The following is a 14,379-nucleotide window of genomic DNA, read 5'->3' as shown; positions in this document are numbered from 1 at the left end:
GCCACCTCATTAGGATTTCAGCAATATACTGTACTGATGTAGGTGAGGATTAGTGGGGTGCAGTTAGCGTTCCAATTCATCCCATAGGGGTTGAGGTCAAAGCTCTAGAGCAGGCCAATCAATATTTTTTACTCCAACTCATGTACATCATATGTTCAAGGAGATGGCTTTCTTGCATTATCAAGTTGGAACAGGTTTGGGTCTCCTAGTTCAAGTGAAGGGGAAATTTAATGTACCACATCCAAAGACATTTGATACACCTGTCGAAGAACCACATAGGAGCGGAAGAAGCAGGTGGTCCAGTACTTTGTTCCATATTGTGTAGCTGTAGAATAGACTACAGAATATACAGTATATATTTAGGGAAAGTGTTACGATTTTGCAAAAGTTTTGTATACAGTAATAAACAAAAGCTATCCTTGATTCTCTTCTTCTCTCTATAGAGACCCATAATGTCTCCATGAATTAAAAGCCGTTCTGCTCATAGGCGTCGAATGATAGATCGTCCTGATACTTTTGCCCCTTTATAGCACTTCTTACAATGGCCAGCCGGGCTTAGCCCGCACCGCACAACGCTCGGACCAATAACTCTACACAACACCGGGCACAACACAATCAGGAGATTGATGTCCGGCGAGACAGCGAGCGCTGCGAGATTTGCGTCTGTGCTTTGAGACCAGAAAACTACTGCGTCTATTCGCCGCATCCCTTACAGGCCTCACGGGCCGCATTCAAATGCACATAAAATACGTCTTCCTGTCTGCAATCTCAGGAGCTCAGAGCTTGCTCGGTTTCCCAGCAGCCCTCAGGAGGATCACTTCGGCTTCTTTGTTTTGAGATGTTTTACAGCATGGCCCGTGCTGAAAGCCAGGGCTCCCTTAAGACCCTGACTGATGGACCACGTTAGGTCTTTAGAAGCTGATTTAGAATCAATCCAAAACGTTCAGGCCGTCCGGAGACTGTTAATATATATGAATATATAAATACACCGAATATACAGAATTGAACGCATTAGCTCTGTATTAATCAAGTCAGGTACTGATGAAGGGTGATGTGAGGAGGTCTGGGGTGCAGTCAGCGTTCCAATTCATCACGTTCAACAGGGTTCAAGGTCCGAGATCGACGGCGAGATCCATTCCACCTCATCTGTGCTCACTTCATTTAACTTCAATTGTCTGCTACTTCAACTTTCATGCTACTGCATCCAAAGACACAAATTATATGCCTCCGGTTTGGCAGGGAAAAGTCTTTTTACCCCTACCGTGCAGATGCTAATAGCAGTTAAGGCTCCCTTCACGAAGCTGGAGCACCAACAGATGGCACTGTTTCACAAAGAGAAAGAAAAGGAACGAGGCTCGTCCTTTCCGCACGGTTCCTCTGATGTCTTGTGCATGATGCTTTTGCTTCGGTGTGTTTGATAATTGATGCATGCTTGTTTCAGCCATTGGATAATTCATGCACGCTTACGTAAAATATGTTCACGCGTGCAGGATCGTTAGATCGGAAACCAGCGCATTTCCTGTGTGGCCTCGTCCGCGATATGGACTCAGTTTCGGTACTCGGTCAGTCAGTACAATCCGTGTTCAGAAGGTAGCAGAGTGTCTTCCTGGTGGTAAAAAGAAGACGTTATGTATATTTTTTTAATCATAAGTACATTTCGTCTACACACACAAAGTATCGTTTTTTTTTTATTGTATACATGATTTTTGCAATCTATTAACATTTTCCATAAACATCCTGTATATTCACTATATGAACAAAAGTATTCATACACCAGACTTTTCCAGCCATATGTAAGGAGGTCGGAGCTTAATGTTTAAGGCATTAGACTTTGGATCCGAAGGTCATGAGTTCAAATCCCACCCACACCAAGCTGACACACCTGGGCCCCTAAACAAGGCCCTTAACCCCTTAGTTGTATAAATGAAGTAAAATGTGAGTCGCTCTGGATAACGGCGTCTGCCATAAATGAACATGTAAATGTGGCTCTTCTGCACAGTTCAAGGCACAGAGTACCCCTGGGCTCAAATCCAGCTCCATGAAGACCTCCTTTACATTGGTTGGAGTGGAATGAACTGGAACACTGACTGAACCCCAGGTCATCTGGGTCAGTACTAAATCTCCACGAGTACACTTTAAAAATCCAGTCGCACTTCTTCCCAGAACAGTGGAGGTTATTTGCAGATCAAATGCTAAATGTGGAACTTACACACAATACACAAAACATCTATTACAGAATACAGATGTGGCTATAACTACTTATAAACTTTTACCTCATACAACTAAATGGAAATGAGGAAAAAAGTGTATTGTTGTGTATAGAGCGTGCACACACACACACACACACACACCCTGTTTTCTGAGAAACGGTGCTTAATGTGATGAAGTTGTTCGCACTTCTGGTGGCTGTCTGGAGGCCGGCTTCACTGTGCGCCTCTTTAATGAAGCGAGTGGTATTTTAGCTGCAGAGGCGAGACTGATTTCCAGCAGCCAGATGGCGTTTGCTTTATGCTAAATGAAAACATCTGGCGCACTGGAGTTTAATCAGTTCTTCCCTTTTTTATAGAAGGTGCCAGCACTGGAGCTGCACTTACTGGAATCTTACATGTAATAGTAGTAAAGGTGTGAGTGTAGGTGTGTGAGAGTGCATGTAGATGTGTGTGTGTGTGTGTGTGTGTGTGTGTGTGTGTGTGTGTGTGTGTGTGTGTGTGAGAGAGAATGAAGCTGCAAGTGTAGCTGAGAAAGTGTGTGTTAGTGTGTATAGGTGTGAGCAAGATGGAGAGAGAGAGAGAGTGTGTGTGTGTGTTTGTGTGTGTGTGTAGATATATGAGAGAAAGAGATTGAAGGTCTCAGTGTAGGTGTGAAAGTGCCTGTAGATCTAAGTGTAGGGGTGTGTGTGTGTGTGTGTGTGTGTGTGTGTGTGTGAGAGAGAGAGAGAGAGAGAGAGAGAGAGAGAGAGAGAGAGAAAAGTGTAGGTGTGATTGTAGGTGTATCTAGGTGTGTGTGTGTGTGTGTGTGTAGGTTTGTGTGAGAGAGAAACAAGTGTAGGTGTGATTGTAGGTGTATCTAGGTGTGTGTGTGTGTGTGTGAGAGAGAGAGAGAGAGAGAGAGAGAGAGAGAGAGAGAGTGTGTGTGTGTGAGAGAGAAACAAGTGTAGGTGTGATTGTAGGTGTATCTAGGTGTGTGTGTGTGTGTGTGTGGGTAGGTTTGTGTGAGAGAAACAAGTGTAGGTGTGATTGTAGGTGTATGAGAGAGTCAGTGTAGGTTTGTAAAGAGAGGGAGTGTAGGTGTGAGTGTAGGTGTGTGTGTGTGTGTGTGTGTGTGTGTGTGTGTGTAGTTTTGTAGTTATAGGTGTGTTTACAGTAGATGTGTGTAAGTGTGGCAAGGTCTGTGTGCACAGTAAATGTTGGTGTGTAGTCATGTATAGATGCGTGTGTGTGTGTGTGTGTGTAGGTGTGTGTGTGATAAGGAGTACGTGTATGTAAGTGTGTAGTCATGTGTAGATGTATAGGTGTGTTTACAGTAGATGTGTGTGTGTGTGGCAAGGTATGTGTGTACAGTATGTGTACAGAAGTGTTGGTGTGTAGTCATGTATAGATGTGTGTGTAGGTGTGTTTGGATGTGTAGGTCTTTGACGTGTGTGTGTGTGTGTGTGTGTGTGTGTGTGTGTGTGTGTGTGTGTGTGTGTGTAAATGGTATAGGATTCAGTATCTGAGGAAGAAGCAGAACAGAATGAAAAGTCCTATTGATTGCAGAATCTCGATTTTACAGCAGTGCTCTGAGTTATTGGCTCTGAAGTGAAAGAGTGAAAGAGAAAGAGAGAGAGAGAGAGAGAGAGAGAGAGAGAGAGAGAGAGTAAAAGAAAGGGTTAACGTGTGTGTGAGAGTGAGAGAGAGAGAGAGAGAGGAGAGAGAGATACTGGACCTTTTCACCAGTTCCTCCCTCAGCCAGGCAGTGAGTAGTGAGTTGCAGTGCAGCTCAGAGTTTAGTTGAGTGCTGAAGTGTTAAGATCTGAAGAGTCGAGTTCTGGAGTTGGAGTTCTGGAGTGTTAAGTGCTGGGCTGTTAAGTGCTGGAGTGTTGAGAGCTGGAGTAATGAGTGCTGAAGTGTTGAGTGCTGGAGTGTTGGAGTGTTGAGTACTGGAGTGTCGAGTGCTGGGTTTTGAGTACTGGAGTGTCGAGTGCTGGAGTGTCGAGTGCTGGAGTGTTGAGTACTGGAGTGTCGAGTGCTGGATTGTTGAATGCTGGAGATGGAGTGCTGTAGTGTTGAGTTCTGGAGTAATGAGTGCTGGAGTATTGAGTGCTGGAGTGTTGAGTTCTGGAGTAATGAGTGCTGGAGTGTTGAGTGCTGGAGTGTTAAGTACTGGAGTTGGAGTGCTGGAGTGTTGAGTACTGGGTGTTGAGTGCTGAAGTGTTGAGTACTGGAGTGTTAAGTGCTGGAGTGTTGAGTACTGGAGTGTTGAGTGCTGGAGTGTTGAGGGCTGGAGTGTTGAGTGCTGGAGTGTCGAGTGCTAAAGTGTTGAGTGCTGGAGTGTCGAGTACTGGAGTGTCGAGTGCTGGAGTTGGAGTGATGGAGTTGGAGTGATAGAGTGTTGAGTACTGGAGGGTTGAGTGTTGAGTACTGGAGGTTGAGTACTGGAGTGTTGGAGTGTTGAGTACTGGAGGGTTGAGTGCTGGAGTATTGAGTGCTGGAGTGGGAGTGATGGAGTGTTGAGTACTGGAGTGTCGAATACTGGAGTGTCAAATGCTGGAGTGGTGAGTGCTGGAGTGGTGAGTGCTGGAGTGTCAAGTGCTGGAGTGTCGAGTGCTGGGTGTTGAGTGCTGGAGTGTCAAATGCTGGAGTGTCGAGTGCTGGAGTGTTAAGTGCTGGAGTGTTGAGTACTGGAGTGTTGAGAGCTGGAGTAATGAGTGCTGAAGTGTTGAGTGCTGGAGTGTTGGAGTGTTGAGTACTGGAGTGTCGAGTGCTGGAGTTTTGAGTACTGGAGTGTCGAGTGCTGGAGTGTCGAATGCTGGAGTGTTGAGTACTGGAGTGTTGGAGTGTTGAGTACTGGAGGTTGAGTACTGGAGTGTTGAGTACTGGAGTGTTGAGTGCTGGAGTATTGAGTGCTGGAGTGTTGAGTTCTGGAGTAATGAGTGCTGGAGTGTTGAGTGCTGGAGTGTTAAGTACTGAAGTTGGAGTGCTGGAGTGTTGAGTACTGGAGTGTTGAGTGCTGAAGTGTTGAGTACTGGGTGTTGAGTGCTGGAGTGTTGAGTACTGGAGTGTTGAGTGCTGGAGTGTTGAGTGCTGGAGTGTCGAGTGCTGGAGTGTCGAGTGCTAAAGTGTTGAGTGCTGGAGTGTCGAGTACTGGAGTGTCGAGTGCTGGAGTTGGAGTGATGGAGTTGGAGTGATAGAGTGTTGAGTACTGGAGGGTTGAGTGTTGAGTACTGGAGGGTTGAGTACTGGAGTGTTGGAGTGTTGAGTACTGGAGGGTTGAGTGCTGGAGTATTAAGTGCTGGAGTGGGAGTGATGGAGTGTTGAGTACTGGAGTGTCGAATACTGGAGTGTCAAATGCTGGAGTGGTGAGTGCTGGAGTGTCGAGTGCTGGAGTGTTGAGTGCTGGAGTGTCGAGTGCTGGAGTGTCGAGTGCTGGAGTGTCGAGTGCTGGAGTGTCGAGTACTGGAGTGTCGAGTGCTGGAGTTGGAGTGATGGAGTTGGAGTGATAGAGTGTTGAGTACTGGAGGGTTGAGTGTTGAGTACTGGAGGGTTGAGTACTGGAGTGTTGGAGTGTTGAGTACTGGAGTGTTGAATGCTGGAGTGTTGAGTACTGGAGTGTCGAGTGCTGGAGTGTTGAGTGCTGGAGTATTGAGTGCTGGAGTGGGAGTGATGAAGTGTTGAGTACTGGAGTGTCGAATACTGGAGTGTCAAATGCTGGAGTGGTGAGTGCTGGAGTGTTGAGTGCTGGAGTGTTGAGTTCTGGCATGTTCAGGGCCCGAGTTCATCACCGCAGCTGATTTCTGCTTCATCGGGGAATCAACAGAGTCTCTGCTCGGCTTTACGCTCTGCAGGCAGTGATCCGAGCTGGAGTCGCCCCCAAACACAATTACCTTAATTAATCCTGAAGTGGATGCTTCACCCCTCGGCCAGCACTGCACCACTGACCTATTACAGCAACAAGCAGTGTGTGTGGGTGTGTAGATGTGTATGTGTGTGTGTGTTCGTGACCACTACAGCAAGGTATATGTGTGTGTGCATCCATAGATACCTTTATTTAGCTCTGCCAGTTACTGCATTGTCTTTTTGAGCTATTCTCATCTCATATGGTCCAAAACTGTCCTGAAATCGACTTACACCTGCCTTCTTTTTCCTCTTTGCAGAAAACCAGCATGCTGTGTGCCCTCATGTGTGTGTACTGTATGTGTGTGTACACGTTTATGCACTGCTGTTGGTTCTTCCTGAAGGTTTGAAGCAGCAACTCAGAGACAGTAAATAACAGCCGAATACAATTGTGGTAATAGTGAAGAGTTTAATAGAGTCATTCAAAATCCAAAAAGAAAAAACATACAAATCGGAAAAAAAGAAAAGAAATAAAAATATCCAAAGTTTGTTTGATGAGCTGTAAATTGAGACAACCCTGTTTCCCATCCGTTCATCTAATATACATATTTTTTGCATATCATTTTTTTTATAATATATTTATATTCATATATGTATATATATATTTTTTTTTATAATCAACACTCTGTTATAGCACGGCCTTGTGAGGAACAAATCCCGGATCGTGAGCGTCGTGTTTACATGGAAGGATATGATTCGGGATGAGACAGCAAATTGTCCTGAACCCGGGAAATGGGAACGTCTATGAAATAAAAGTGAGAAAAGTAAAAAAAAAAAAAAAAGGAAAGAAAACAGAAAGATCGATCGTGTAATTTCTATTCCACTGCCCTGACAAAAAAAATGCTGACCAGCTTTGGTTTTGTCTCTTTAGAATGTCGTTTTCGACTGGAACTCTGTCTGGAAACTGACAGAGCTGCGAAGCGTCTGCTGGAGCGATCACGCAGAGACGACTGAACTGAAGGAAGGAAGGGACGGAGGCATTCGGAAGGCATCCATGACCGGATTCGCATCTCATCTGTATATGCTAATATATAGAAGGGAACAGCTGGTTTTCACACCGCACTTTTCCAGCCATATGACATTCCTCCGTAAACTAGCACAAACTTGAAGATATAGCCGTATCGGATGCTAATCAATGGGGTAGTATGACATTTTCCCTTCACTAGGAGACCTGTTCTAGCATGACAATGCCCCTGTGCACAAAGTCAGCTCCATGAAAATAGGGTGGATTGAGTGGAAGAGCTTGAGTGGCCTGCTGAAGAGATCTGAGATGCATCCTCACCATACCTACGTCAACACCTGACTGTAATAACACCCATGTGGTTCAATGAGCGCAAATCTACTCAACCACAATCTGGTGGAACATCTTCCCAGAAAAGTGGAGGTTCTGCAGCAAATGGGGACCAAATGTGAAATAGGATGAACACATGTTCAGGTGTCCATTTACTTTTGTCATGGAGTCATGAAGTGAAACATTTTCGAAGTAAACAAATGATTGTTCGCCTCCCTCCCCCAAATTTTCTATCAGTAAACCTGATATTTTGAGGCGAAACCGAGACGCCATAACGTCATGTCCCTAACAGGAAGTGAGCGCTTATGCAAACGGAGGTCCGTGACTAGTAGGAAGTGCTTTGTTGTAGGACAGTAAGTATACAGTAAGTCAGTGTGTGCATGGAGGCACTAAACCACCAGGAGGTTAGTATAGCAGAGGAAAATAAGAGCCAATGATGAGGATGATGATGATGATCCTACTGATTATAATGAAGTGAAATATTTCAGAAATATATAATTATATATTCATATCATAAACTGAATAGATATCTAGTCGCTAGGACACTCAAAAAAAAAGGTCAAACAAACAAATATACGCTTTCCCCTCGTTTACCTTTCACCCATCCCTGATTTAAGACTTTGACCAAAATAAAATATATATATATATCACTAATTTTTTTTTTCCCAAACATTAAAATTAAAAGTAGATCTTTATGCCAAATAACAAATGTGCAAACAAATCACTCTACACTTTCAGGATTAGTGGAATGAAATGCGACGATGTCTTTCCAGGCAAATTCTTTGTTTTTTTTTCTTATAAAAATATACTTCTTTCTTTTAAAATAATATACAGATTTTTTTTTTTTTTAAATGGTGAATGTTTTTTTTTTTTGAAACTATCAAGCTAAACAGCAAAGCTGTTGGTTTTCTCTTTTTGATAGAAAGGATTCATATTTCATGAAAGGAAAAGAGAGTGATAGTAAGAGAGAGAGAGAGAGAGAGAGAGGAGAAGTGAGAGAAAGAGAAAAAGAGACACTGGAACATCATATTGAGGCGTTTTCGCTTCCTCTCTTGTGTCGTCTGCTTGGTCGCTTGTTCAGGAAGAAAAGAAATGAGCTCCCAGGCTTCTGCACTTTTTGCATAATCAAGTTTTTTTTTTTTGTTTTAGGTTTTTTTTGTTTGTTTTTTGTTCATGAGTCTCTAAAAACTGAGATACCCACAGTTCAAACAGCAACAAAAAAAAAAAAAAAAAGAAAAGAAATAAAAAAGAAAACAAAATCTGCGTTGATTGTTTTTTTTGTTGTTTTTTTTAAAGAAAACCTCACAACGCCACAAATTTAAAACACTTAAAAAAAAAAATGTTAATACCTTACACATTTGTTAAAAAAATTGAGATGATCAAAAAAAGCAAAACAATCAAAAATGTCAGAACTGAACAAAATTCCAATGCTACAAAGAAATCTCGAGTATATGTACAAGACCCTGTATTCCTTAAGTGTCAGAGTGAGTGTGTTCAAATCTGTGTGTCTGTGTGTGTGTGTGCGTGTGGAGGTCTGAAACGCAGCAGTTCCTACTCTGTGTTTTTCTAGACCTTTGCACTCACTCTGAACATTTTTCAGGATCAGTGATCCTGGACTTGAGTTCATCAACAGCAGCAGTCTGTATGGAGTGTCTGTGTGGGTGGGGTATTTTTTGTCCTTTTTATCGCTTACGTTACTAAGAAAGGTGTAGCCAATAGTTTGTTGAAAGACTGTTGCTTTAAAAAAAAAAAAAAACGACAAGAAAACGTGGTCCTTTTCCAGAGGACGTCACCAGATGACGCTGGAGATGCTTGCCTCGCGTGAGAGCAGCGGCAGCATGGCGTTATTGGCGTGCTGCTCTTCGAGTTGCTGCTGCTGCTGCTGCTGCTGCTGCTCGGGGCGCTGTGCTTTGCCCAGTGTGCGCTGTCCATTCAGCAGATTCATAGGGATGTTGTAGTAGGTATGATGCGGGCCCAGTGTGGGCAGTGGCGGGACGTCGTACCCGTAGCTGCGGTAGTAGTGTTTCTGTCCGATCGGAGCGTGGCAGCTGCTGTTGCGGAAAGCCGAGCGCAACTCGGGCCGCGCGGTGGCCACGACGGTGGAGGCAGCGGTGGCCATCGACAGGGCGGAGACGCTCTGGAGCTCGCCGGCATCCAGCGCCTGCTCGTGCGAGAGCTCGTGCGAGAGCTCGTGCGAGCTCGTGCGAGCTCGTGCGAGCTCGTGCGAGCTCGTGCGAGCTCGTGCGAGCTCGTGCGAGCTCGTGCGAGCTCGTGCGAGAGCTCGTGCGAGCTCGTGCGAGCTCGTGCGAGCTCGTGCGAGCTCGTGCGAGAGCTCGTGCGAGCTCGTGCGAGCTCGTGCGAGCTCGTGCGAGCTCGTGCGAGCTCGTGCGAGCTCGTGCGAGCTCGTGCGAGCTCGTGCGAGCTCGTGCGAGCTCGTGCGAGCTCGTGCGAGCTCGTGCGAGCTCGTGCGAGCTCGTGCGAGCTCGTGCGAGCTCGTGCGAGCTCGTGCGAGCTCGTGCGAGAGCTCGTGCGAGCTCGTGCGAGCTCGTGCGAGAGCTCGTGCGAGCTCGTGCGAGCTCGTGCGAGAGCTCGTGCGAGCTCGTGCGAGCTCGTGCGAGCTCGTGCGAGCTCGTGCGAGAGCTCGTGCGAGCTCGTGCGAGCTCGTGCGAGCTCGTGCGAGCTCGTGCGAGCTCGTGCGAGAGCTCGTGCGAGAGCTCGTGCGAGCTCGTGCGAGAGCTCGTGCGAGAGCTCGTGCGAGCTCGTGCGAGCTCGTGCGAGAGCTCGTGCGAGCTCGTGCGAGAGCTCGTGCGAGCTCGTGCGAGAGCTCGTGCGAGAGCTCGTGCGAGCTCGTGCGAGCTCGTGCGAGCTCGTGCGAGCTCGTGCGAGCTCGTGCGAGCTCGTGCGAGCTCGTGCGAGAGCTCGTGCGAGCTCGTGCGAGCTCGTGCGAGCTCGTGCGAGCTCGTGCGAGCTCGTGCGAGCTCGTGCGAGCTCGTGCGAGCTCGTGCGAGCTCGTGCGAGAGCTCGTGCGAGAGCTCGTGCGAGCTCGTGCGAGCTCGTGCGAGCTCGTGCGAGCTCGTGCGAGCTCGTGCGAGCTCGTGCGAGCTCGTGCGAGCTCGTGCGAGAGCTCGTGCGAGAGCTCGTGCGAGAGCTCGTGCGAGCTCGTGCGAGCTCGTGCGAGCTCGTGCGAGCTCGTGCGAGCTCGTGCGAGCTCGTGCGAGCTCGTGCGAGCTCGTGCGAGCTCGTGCGAGCTCGTGCGAGCTCGTGCGAGAGCTCGTGCGAGCTCGTGCGAGCTCGTGCGAGCTCGTGCGAGCTCGTGCGAGCTCGTGCGAGCTCGTGCGAGCTCGTGCGAGCTCGTGCGAGCTCGTGCGAGCTCGTGCGAGCTCGTGCGAGCTCGTGCGAGCTCGTGCGAGCTCGTGCGAGCTCGTGCGAGCTCGTGCGAGCTCGTGCGAGAGCTCGTGCGAGCTCGTGCGAGCTCGTGCGAGAGCTCGTGCGAGCTCGTGCGAGAGCTCGTGCGAGCTCGTGCGAGCTCGTGCGAGCTCGTGCGAGCTCGTGCGAGCTCGTGCGAGCTCGTGCGAGCTCGTGCGAGAGCTCGTGCGAGCTCGTGCGAGCTCGTGCGAGCTCGTGCGAGCTCGTGCGAGAGCTCGTGCGAGCTCGTGCGAGCTCGTGCGAGAGCTCGTGCGAGCTCGTGCGAGAGCTCGTGCGAGAGCTCGTGCGAGAGCTCGTGCGAGCTCGTGCGAGAGCTCGTGCGAGCTCGTGCGAGAGCTCGTGCGAGCTCGTGCGAGCTCGTGCGAGCTCGTGCGAGCTCGTGCGAGCTCGTGCGAGCTCGTGCGAGCTCGTGCGAGAGCTCGTGCGAGCTCGTGCGAGCTCGTGCGAGCTCGTGCGAGCTCGTGCGAGCTCGTGCGAGAGCTCGTGCGAGCTCGTGCGAGCTCGTGCGAGCTCGTGCGAGCTCGTGCGAGAGCTCGTGCGAGAGCTCGTGCGAGCTCGTGCGAGAGCTCGTGCGAGCTCGTGCGAGCTCGTGCGAGCTCGTGCGAGCTCGTGCGAGCTCGTGCGAGCTCGTGCGAGCTCGTGCGAGCTCGTGCGAGCTCGTGCGAGAGCTCGTGCGAGCTCGTGCGAGCTCGTGCGAGCTCGTGCGAGCTCGTGCGAGCTCGTGCGAGCTCGTGCGAGCTCGTGCGAGCTCGTGCGAGCTCGTGCGAGCTCGTGCGAGCTCGTGCGAGCTCGTGCGAGCTCGTGCGAGCTCGTGCGAGAGCTCGTGCGAGCTCGTGCGAGCTCGTGCGAGCTCGTGCGAGAGCTCGTGCGAGCTCGTGCGAGAGCTCGTGCGAGAGCTCGTGCGAGCTCGTGCGAGCTCGTGCGAGCTCGTGCGAGCTCGTGCGAGCTCGTGCGAGCTCGTGCGAGAGCTCGTGCGAGCTCGTGCGAGCTCGTGCGAGCTCGTGCGAGCTCGTGCGAGCTCGTGCGAGCTCGTGCGAGCTCGTGCGAGCTCGTGCGAGAGCTCGTGCGAGAGCTCGTGCGAGCTCGTGCGAGCTCGTGCGAGCTCGTGCGAGCTCGTGCGAGCTCGTGCGAGCTCGTGCGAGAGCTCGTGCGAGCTCGTGCGAGCTCGTGCGAGAGCTCGTGCGAGCTCGTGCGAGCTCGTGCGAGCTCGTGCGAGCTCGTGCGAGCTCGTGCGAGCTCGTGCGAGCTCGTGCGAGCTCGTGCGAGCTCGTGCGAGCTCGTGCGAGCTCGTGCGAGCTCGTGCGAGCTCGTGCGAGCTCGTGCGAGCTCGTGCGAGCTCGTGCGAGCTCGTGCGAGCTCGTGCGAGCTCGTGCGAGCTCGTGCGAGAGCTCGTGCGAGAGCTCGTGCGAGAGCTCGTGCGAGAGCTCGTGCGAGAGCTCGTGCGAGCTCGTGCGAGCTCGTGCGAGAGCTCGTGCGAGCTCGTGCGAGCTCGTGCGAGAGCTCGTGCGAGAGCTCGTGCGAGCTCGTGCGAGCTCGTGCGAGCTCGTGCGAGCTCGTGCGAGCTCGTGCGAGAGCTCGTGCGAGCTCGTGCGAGCTCGTGCGAGAGCTCGTGCGAGCTCGTGCGAGCTCGTGCGAGCTCGTGCGAGCTCGTGCGAGCTCGTGCGAGAGCTCGTGCGAGCTCGTGCGATTTAGACTAAACGCAGAGTCATTCATGTCTGAAAGAGGTGGGAATAAAAAGAAAAAAACAAGAGTGCAGACTGTAACTGCTGACAGAAGTGGAGAAAGCTGTACCTCCAAGGAGTCTCGTGTCATCCTGGAAATGATCAAGGGTGAAACCTAAACATAAATAATTTCAACATTTAAAATGGGATAAAAATAAATAAAAAAAAACAACGATTCACAGTGACTTTATCATAGAAACAGACTTTTATAGGAGAAAAATTGGCGCTAGGTTTGTTTTTTTGCGCTTGGACCTGATGATTTAGCTCTTGGCACTTCAGGGCTAACAAAGCCTGGAGGAGTTACCTTTTTTAAAGCATTTGGACTTTACACTGATTGAAACTGCTCATGAGACAACGATGAGACTTTTGAGACGATGAGACACTTTTTTTTTTTTTTTTTTACACACAGACCAAACTGAAAAACGGCGATAAAGACAATGTAGGTGGGACAAACTTGGAGCCACACAATTGTACCTGAATCTTGTATGGATGTATTGTAGTAGCATGAAATGTTCCCTTTGCTTCAACTGGGAGACCCAAACCTGTTCCAGCATGACTGTGCACAAAGCCAGCTCCATGAAGCTCTGCTTTACATGGCTTGGAATGGAAGACCTTGAGTGGCCTGCTATACAGCTCTGACCTTCACGCTATTGAACATGATGAACTGTATCTCTGACTGCACCCCAGGTCTCCTCACCTCACTTACATCAGTATCTGACTTGCCTAACTTTTCCAGAAGAGTGGAGGTTCTTATAAAAGCAAATGGGGATATAGTGTGTTTCTGTACTTGGGAAGCTGCTAATAAATCCAAAGATCTTATATAAATGTGTTCCACCAGCTTTGGGCAAACAGTTTGGCGAAGAACCACATTTGGCTGGAGAAATTCAGGTGTCCCAATACTTTAGTCTATATAGTGTAAAATCCAGGCTTTATCGATTGAGCTTTATTATCCCTTTGTTCATCCCAATATAAAATCCAAAAGCCTGGTTCAACCTCACACATATTCTCTCTCCCTCTCACATACACACACAATAACAGTGGAGATTCGATTTGGAAATAGTATAATATGCAAAAACCAAATAATGGAAACTTCTCCAAAGTATTTCGAATCAACACCTCCAGCAACTTCAGTAGGTACGTAATCATTTGTAAAGGACCACAAGGCAACGTGTTATCTGCTTTATTTCCAAACACAGATCCTGACAGCTACGGAAGCCCCGGATCGCATTTTAATATTGTTTGCTGACTGCCGGTAATGAAAGCAGGTAATGCCATGGAAGAGTGACAAAATTCTAATGAGGTCCTGCAGCCATGAGGGGGTTGGCAAGTGTTTCTTATATATAACATACTCTGGATTCCAATTTCAAACCAGGTTCGATGACAGAGTCACTCTATGGACAAAAGTTGATGGACACCAAAAAGATTTGTTTGTGCTTTTACATTTTACATTTAGTCCTCTTTTTTATCTGTAAAATAACCTCCATTCTTCTGGGAAGATGTTTCATTAGATTTGTGATCATTTAGCCACCAGGACATTAGTAAAGCCAGGTACTGATGTAGGAGAGGTGAGGAGGACCGGGGTGCAAAAAGCGATTAAATTCATCATGTTCAACATTGTTGAGGTCAGAGATCTATAGCAGGCCACACAAGATCCTCCACTGTAACCCAGGTACATTTATATTTACATTTAAGGCATTTGGCAGACGTCCTCATCAAGATCAACTTACATTTATCTCATTCATACAGCTTATCAGTTTTGGGGTTTGAAGGCCTGGCTGAAGGTCCCAGGAGTGGCACCTTGGTGTGGCTGGCATTTGAACCGGCAACCGTCAGATCCAAAGTCTAATTC

General features: G+C 48.8%; 1 protein-coding gene across 1 annotated transcript in view; it reads right to left on the bottom strand.

The window, feature by feature from the left end:
* Positions 1–8,659: 8,659 nt before the first annotated feature.
* Positions 8,660–14,379, bottom strand: part of LOC124379808 (interleukin-1 receptor accessory protein-like 1-B) — a 322,414-nt gene continuing 316,694 nt past the window's right edge. The window contains exons 11-12 of the mRNA XM_046840387.1: positions 12,518–12,645; positions 8,660–9,592 (exon numbers count right to left, since the gene is read on the bottom strand). Of these exons, the coding sequence (XP_046696343.1) occupies positions 9,173–9,592; positions 12,518–12,645 (548 nt within the window). The 3' untranslated portion in view covers positions 8,660–9,172. The remainder of the gene's footprint in view (positions 9,593–12,517; positions 12,646–14,379) is intronic.

The sequence above is a fragment of the Silurus meridionalis genome, chromosome 26, assembly GCF_014805685.1.
Source record: "Silurus meridionalis isolate SWU-2019-XX chromosome 26, ASM1480568v1, whole genome shotgun sequence".
Lineage (NCBI taxonomy): Eukaryota > Metazoa > Chordata > Actinopteri > Siluriformes > Siluridae > Silurus > Silurus meridionalis.
This window is presented reverse-complemented; position numbering and strand designations above follow the sequence as displayed.